The sequence below is a fragment of the Microtus oregoni genome, unplaced genomic scaffold, assembly GCF_018167655.1.
Source record: "Microtus oregoni isolate MIOR12 unplaced genomic scaffold, Mior012 000067F_ref0000223, whole genome shotgun sequence".
In the NCBI taxonomy this organism is placed as follows: Eukaryota; Metazoa; Chordata; class Mammalia; order Rodentia; family Cricetidae; genus Microtus; species Microtus oregoni.
In genome coordinates this window covers 2,173,573-2,180,750 of record NW_024543974.1, presented here as the reverse complement: position 1 = coordinate 2,180,750, position 7,178 = coordinate 2,173,573, and the positions used below count along the sequence as shown (strand labels likewise).

General features: G+C 46.6%; 1 protein-coding gene across 1 annotated transcript; it reads left to right on the top strand.

Moving 5' to 3' along the window:
* The first annotated feature begins 644 nt into the window (after positions 1–644).
* Positions 645–6,822, top strand: LOC121440480 (cyclic nucleotide-gated olfactory channel-like). The gene is made up of 6 exons (XM_041641243.1): positions 645–754; positions 1,111–1,206; positions 2,085–2,255; positions 3,325–3,432; positions 4,997–5,103; positions 5,423–6,822. The coding sequence occupies exons 1-6, from the start codon at positions 645–647 to the stop codon at positions 6,820–6,822; spliced, it is 1,992 nt and encodes a 663-aa protein (XP_041497177.1).
* Positions 6,823–7,178: the final 356 nt, after the last annotated feature.

The following is a 7,178-nucleotide window of genomic DNA, read 5'->3' as shown; positions in this document are numbered from 1 at the left end:
AAGAAAAGCCTCCCCCTGCCCACTCCCAGTTTGCATCACAGGAGTCTTTAATTACTCAACTCTCTTGAGTCTGATAATTCACAGCAGTGATGTGGAGTCAGAGGTAGCTGTGAGTCCAGAAGAAGTGATGAGAAACCGAGGCATGTTGACAATTTCTACCCACATCTAGTGGGGCATGCGGATCAGCCTTAGAAGAGAAAAGCTACTGTGAGGTCTCTGACCCCCGTTCTTCCCGACTGTGGTGAGCGATACTGTAGTACACAAGCTTCTTGCTCAGCTTCTTTTTCTCAGTCTATCTTGTGAATATGTCTTCTTCTGCACATCTCTTTCATGTCTGAGTGAACCTCATGATCGCCTGAATAACGACTGTTATAGCAATCTGAAGCCATCAGACTCAGCATTAGCTTCAGTGTCAGGCCCTTAAGGGCCAAGAAAGTGATTCTACTTCCTTACTCTGATGTGTTATTAAAATCTAAATGGTGATAAACTATACAATGCAGTTTTCTTACCTTTACCCTAGAGAATGTTTTGATGCATGAACTACTAAGGTCACTCTGTTCGCCTCTAGCTGCCCTGCTCTCTATGGGTAATAGAGTCCACTGGTTATCGCCTTGTCAGGTGAGAGCCCTGCATGTACATGGAGGATGACCGAAAAGCCCAATGGTGTGAAGAGCTCTCCAGCTAATAACCACAACCATCACCCTCCACCTTCCATTAAGGCCAATGGCAAAGATGACCACAGAACAGGTAGCAGGTGAGTGCACTGAACTTGGGTGACTTTTGCTTTTCTTATCTTCTTTCTTCTTTCCTCATTCTCATTTCCTACCCCACCCTCTTTTTTTTTGCCAGAATTAGGGTAGAACGTCAGGGCCTTGTACCTACCAGGAAGGCCCTCTACCCCTGAGCTGCACTCTCAGCTCAGCCTGGGTGATTTCATCAATAACTCAGAGTCTCCACTATCTCCTTGGAGCTTTGGCTTACACTCATAGAGCAAGCTCCATTTGCTCCAGGATATCTTCCAAGGGGACTGTGAGATGTTTAGGCATGTCCTAAGAGGAAAGAAAACTCATGCTGAGAGACTCTGGATCAACTCTGTTTCTTTCTATGCAGACCACAGTCTGTGGCTCTTGATGATGACACTTCCTCAGAACTGCAAAGGCTGGCAGAGATGGATACCCCACGGAGGGGGAGGGGTGGCTTTCGAAGGTGAGTTCTCCACTTCAGCTGACCTGCTGCTACCCCTTGTATTCTTGGGGCCTGTCGAATGGTTACTATGACCCTCCTCCCAGCTGCACTAGGCCTTTCTACAAGACTCTAGAACAGTGGGGTTCTCAACTTGTTGTGATTCCTTTTGAGGGCGTGGAATTACCCTTTCACCCAAGACCATTGGAAAACATAGATATTTATATTATTATTCACAAAAGTAGCAAAATTACAGTTATGAAGTAGCAACAAAATAATATTATGCTTGAGGGGGTCACCACATGAGAAACTATATTAAAGGGTGGCAGTGTTAGGGAGGTTGAGAAGCACTGACTTAGAATCACCAGGAGAGCATTTAGAAATTCCAGTGCCCAGGTGTTATTCCACTGCTTTAGAGGTTCTTGTGAGGCAAGCTGGGAGTAGACTTCCCTTCATATTTGGCTGCCTTAGCACTGGGAAGAGGGGAGTCTTTTTGGCAAAGGGCCTATATATAGGGTCTTAAGATCATAGGCCTCATAGAGAAATAAAGAAGCCTGGGGCTGTTTTCGTACTGACCTGTCCTGACTCTTTACAGTCTCAATCTTGCCTTGAAGACCTCCTGTTTGTGTTTCACAGTAACTGTAAAGTTCCATTACATAGGAAATCTTTGGAGGGCTACCCTCCCCCACAGGACATACTTTAGATAATGCCTGAGCCCCAACTCTTGTCCACAATGCTGGCCTCTTTCCAGATCTTAGCATACAGGAAATCATGGCCTGGTCTATTTCCGGCTTTTCCTCTTTTCTCCTCTTCCTCAACAGGCAGTGAACACGCTTGGACAGGTCTTGTCTAAACAGCGCAGGTCATTTCTTTGGCACACACTTTTTCTTTTTCCCCTCTAGGATTGTTCGCCTGGTGGGGGTCATCAGAGACTGGGCCAACAAGAATTTCCGTGAGGAGGAACCAAGGCCTGATTCATTCCTAGAGCGTTTCCGTGGGCCTGAGCTCCAGACTGTGACAACACATCAGGGGGATGGCAAAGGCGACAAGGACAGCGATGGAAAGGGCACCAAGTATATCTATCCACTCTCTGGGATCTCCAAAAGTTCCCATACTTGCCATGGGAGAGCTCAGTGGGGGTGCTAACCATCATCAGGAGTGGTTCCAGGGCTGTGACAAGCTCTGTGATAGCAGATAAAGAACGGGTGGAGATGACCGCCTATGCTTCTTTTTACTCTAAACATTCCTATTGCCCTCACCCAGGGCCTCTCAAATAGTAGTGATCTTTCCACGGGAAGCTGGATGCCATAGTGGTACCCTTTTATACATTCTCTTGCTGCCCATGGAGTGGATTTCGACAGGAGAGGAACTCATTCAAGGGCATAAAACCTCAGCTCTAGCTCCAGCAGTCAGTTTGTGATGATCAGGAAGGGAGGCTGTAGTCACATAGTACTGTTGAATCCCTGCCCATTCCAGCTCCATCATGCCCAAGAAAATAGGTTTTTGAAGGGGCTTATGTGGGAGTCAGACACATGAGACCTAGATGATTAAACAGAAGAGGAGGGACAGAGAGGGAAAGTAAAACTTAGAATAACTGGAGGGGCTGATATTCGAAGAATCAGTAGAAGATAGTGAATGTCTGGCCAAGTTGACATCCTCCATGTCTGGTCAGCGGAGGGAAAAGGCTCTTGCCAAGTTAGGATGAAGCATCTGGGAAAGTGGTTTGGAGGCTGAAGTCTAAAGAATGGAAAGGGGAGGAAGCTTATACACTAGCCTGGAGTTTCTTTCTTCCCCAAAGGGACTGTGGGAACAGGCTTAAAGCTCTTTCACCATCTTAAGATACACCCTCCTCAAATCCCCTCAAAGACTATCTGTGCTACAACTTCGATGTATCTTCTGGGCAAGGCTCTTTCAGAGGGCAGGGGAGCATCAGAATGGATCAGAGGCCTGCTCTCGGTCAGAATGGAGGCCTGCTCTCAGTCAGAATGGAGGCCTGCTATTTGGCTGTGGGTCACTGCAAAAGGAAACTAGAAGACAGCTACACCTCAACCCACAATCCTTTAATTCATTAATACTTTTGAGAATTTGTGGTTCTGAAACCTGGAGCCCTAGAACTCTAGTAACCGCTGTTTGTCTCTAAAGGAAGAAGTTTGAGCTGTTTGTCTTGGACCCAGCTGGAGACTGGTATTACCGCTGGTTGTTTGTCATTGCCATGCCTGTTCTTTACAACTGGTGCCTGCTGGTGGCCAGGTGAGTGTGGAGGGGTCTAGGTGGAATTTATTAGAGAAGCAGAGTCTACAGCAAATGGAATTAAGATCACACAAAAATCTAAACTCTGGACAAAGAGTATGCAAAAGTCCAATGTTCTTTCTGAAGTCTCTTGATTGCTGAATTCTCTTTTCACCCCCCTGTTGTCAATGCTCCCGCTATTCAATATGCCATCAAGTCTTCATGTTGGTCCTTTTCCTGCTCCTTTCCTGTAATCTTTGGCTTCTTTTTCTCGTACATCAGTACTGTCCTTGGTTAGGCCATCATCTCCCTTCTCTCTCTGGGAAAACTACAGTAGTCCCACCTCTATGCCTTGGAGGTACACTTAATCCCTCAAGTACATCTTCCACACTTGCAACTAATATTCTATGTAGAGACTGAGATTGGGTTATACTACTCTATCTTCCAAAACCATGTAATGGCTCCCCATTGTTCTCATGATAAAACTCTAAGGTTGACCTTCAAGGTCCACTGAACGTGGTCCTCTCTTTTCCTGACAGCAGTTCACGTAATACTACCCTATGCCAGTCATTCATGCAGGAAGAATGACCTGCATACTAATTGGGTTTTGTGCTCTGTGTTGGGTGTACAATGGAAAACAGGACAGACACAATCACTGCTTTTCCCCCAGTGTCCTCAGCTAGACCAAATATAAACATGCAACAAAAGAAATGAGCAAGATATTACCAGGGACTGGAGATAGCAAGTTGCTAGAGAATAGGCCATCATAATGGGCTTGACAGAGACCTTAGTTGAGATCTTAGTGGGAAGTAGCAATTGGTTCAAATACATGAGGTTGGCAGAGAGGGCATTCTGGACAGAAGGACTAACTTGAGCAAGGCTCCCTAATCTCTTGATGGCCCAGTATGGCTGAAGGCTGTGGTCTACTTTGTTCTGCACATTTTATGGGAGTTTGGTTCTAAATGTGACCATTCTTCCCTTGGACTAGTACATAATCAGATCTTTCCCTTCCTCTGTCCCCTCCCTAGGCCCTTCCCTAGGTTCTACTCATTCATTTTCAAAATCTTGCCAATTTCTTCCTCCAAAGCTCCTGTAGCCACCAATCTTTCTTTAGTCTCAGCACCTCTAGCTTAAACCCCACTACTATCTGTATTCTGATCCTGCCAGGGTTCGATGACGTGTTCAATAAGAATCCATTGAAGTAATGAATACAGAAGCCAGTCAGCTGGTCTCCTAATGCTTTGTTTATTTATTTATTTATTTATTTATTGGATTTAAACCACTTATGACGTGCAATCTGAGGCCCTGGACCAGCGATTTGGCATATAGTCACGACTAAGATGTGTCCTGTTTCTGGGGCTCACAGTCCAGGGGATGAGGAAGACTAGCAATGATCAATGGTGATGCACATGCAGCAATGTTGATTTAGTAATAAGGGTTGAGGTAGAAGTCACTAGTCATTGTTACCAAGTGGCCTGTGATGCACTGGTGTCCCTGGAGGCCATGTGAAGCTCTTCCCACAGAAGTATGTATATAGCTGAGTCACTAGGGCTTTGTCAGTGAAGCCAGCCCTGTCCCCTTACAGAGCCTGCTTCAGTGATCTCCAGAGAAACTATTTTGTGGTGTGGCTGGTGCTGGACTACTTCTCAGACACTGTCTATATTGCAGACGTCTTCATCCGACTGCGCACAGGTGAGTGCACAGCAGCATTTGGACTCCTAAATCCAAAGAAATAAGACAAAATTTGAAGAAACTGACTGGACATGGTATTGAAGCCCATCTCCTCAGTGGACCTCTACTAGGATACTCTAAATCTTATGGACTCACATACTTATGGAGGTTTATATCTGAGAGTGGTTTCTTAGGGTTCTTTTGGCCAGTCTCCCTGTGTGATCTATAGTCCTCTGTGGGAAGGAAAGCTAAGTAGTAGTTTGTTCCCCGCTGAGAATTATCTTCTAGGGAGACACGGGACAGAGGACAGAAGTGACATGTTGTTTTGTATTTCTATCAGGCTTCCTAGAACAGGGACTCCTGGTCAAAGACCCCAAGAAATTGCGTGACAACTATATCCACACCTTGCAGTTCAAACTCGATGTGGCTTCCATCATCCCCACTGACCTCATCTATTTTGCTGTGGGTATCCACAGCCCTGAGGTGCGCTTCAACCGTCTGTTGCACTTTGCCCGTATGTTTGAGTTCTTTGACCGCACTGAGACACGCACCAGCTACCCCAACATCTTTCGAATCAGCAATCTGGTCCTCTACATCTTGGTCATCATCCATTGGAATGCCTGCATTTACTATGCTATCTCCAAATCCATCGGCTTTGGGGTTGACACCTGGGTATACACAAACATTACTGACCCTGAGTATGGCTACCTGGCTAGGGAATACATTTACTGTCTTTACTGGTCGACACTGACCCTCACCACCATTGGAGAGACACCACCCCCTGTAAAGGATGAAGAGTACCTCTTTGTCATCTTTGACTTCCTGATTGGTGTCCTCATCTTTGCCACTATTGTGGGAAATGTGGGCTCCATGATCTCCAACATGAATGCCACACGAGCAGAGTTCCAGGCCAAGATTGACGCTGTCAAACACTACATGCAGTTCCGAAAGGTCAGCAAAGAAATGGAAGCTAAGGTCATCAAATGGTTTGACTACTTGTGGACCAATAAGAAGACAGTAGATGAACGAGAAGTTCTCAAAAACCTGCCAGCAAAGCTCAGGGCTGAGATAGCCATTAACGTCCACTTGTCCACCCTGAAGAAAGTACGCATATTTCAAGATTGTGAGGCTGGCCTGCTGGTGGAACTGGTACTGAAGCTTCGTCCCCAGGTCTTCAGTCCTGGGGATTATATTTGCCATAAGGGGGACATTGGCAAGGAAATGTACATCATCAAGGAGGGCAAGCTGGCAGTAGTAGCCGATGATGGTGTGACTCAGTATGCCTTGCTCTCAGCCGGGAGCTGCTTTGGAGAGATTAGCATCCTTAACATTAAGGGCAGCAAAATGGGCAATCGGCGCACTGCCAATATCCGTAGCCTGGGTTACTCAGATCTCTTCTGCTTGTCCAAGGATGATCTCATGGAAGCTGTGACTGAGTACCCTGATGCCAAGAAAGTCCTTGAGGAGAGGGGTCGGGAGATCCTGATGAAGGAAGGTCTGCTGGATGAGAATGAGGTGGCTGCCAGCATGGAGGTAGATGTTCAGGAGAAGTTGGAGCAACTGGAGACAAACATGGAGACCTTGTACACTCGCTTTGCCCGCCTGCTGGCTGAGTACACGGGGGCCCAGCAGAAGCTCAAGCAACGCATCACAGTGCTGGAGACCAAGATAAAACAGAACCATGAGGACGATTACCTATCAGATGGAATAAATACCCCCGAGGCAGCTGCTGATGAATAGCCAGAGATGCCTATCCAGCCTTGGTTTGACCCCTGGTTAGAAGTCCTGAATAGAACTCCACGTTTACAAACACCTGTCCTCATGCCTCTCTGAGCTCTCCCCCAAAGCCTTGCTAGGGCTTAAGGTTTTGGCTACAATGTCTTGGAGTCCCCCTCCAAGCCCAGAAAATGGTCAAGCTTCTGGACAGTGTAGGTTTTGTGGGTTGGATTTCCAAGTGCTTACTGCCCAAGTCTGAAAAGGAACCAGGGAACAACTGAACTGTCCTACAGGGGGATTTCCTGGGACCAGAAGTCTGAACAGTGTTCTCTGAAGAACAGTGTGCACCACAATGCCTGACTCCTGCTTTTGGCTTCTTT

What these genes read in the sequence shown, in the direction of transcription:
- LOC121440480 (XM_041641243.1), top strand. Translation starts at nt 645, where the DNA reads ATGACCGAAAAGCCCAATGGTGTGAAGAGCTCTCCAGCTAATAACCAC. An exon ending in AGCGATGGAAAGGGCACCAA is followed by an intron (nt 2,256 to 3,324) that starts GTATATCTATCC and finishes TTGTCTCTAAAG; the next exon opens with GAAGAAGTTTGAGCTGTTTG. An exon ending in TGGTGCCTGCTGGTGGCCAG is followed by an intron (nt 3,433 to 4,996) that starts GTGAGTGTGGAG and finishes GTCCCCTTACAG; the next exon opens with AGCCTGCTTCAGTGATCTCC.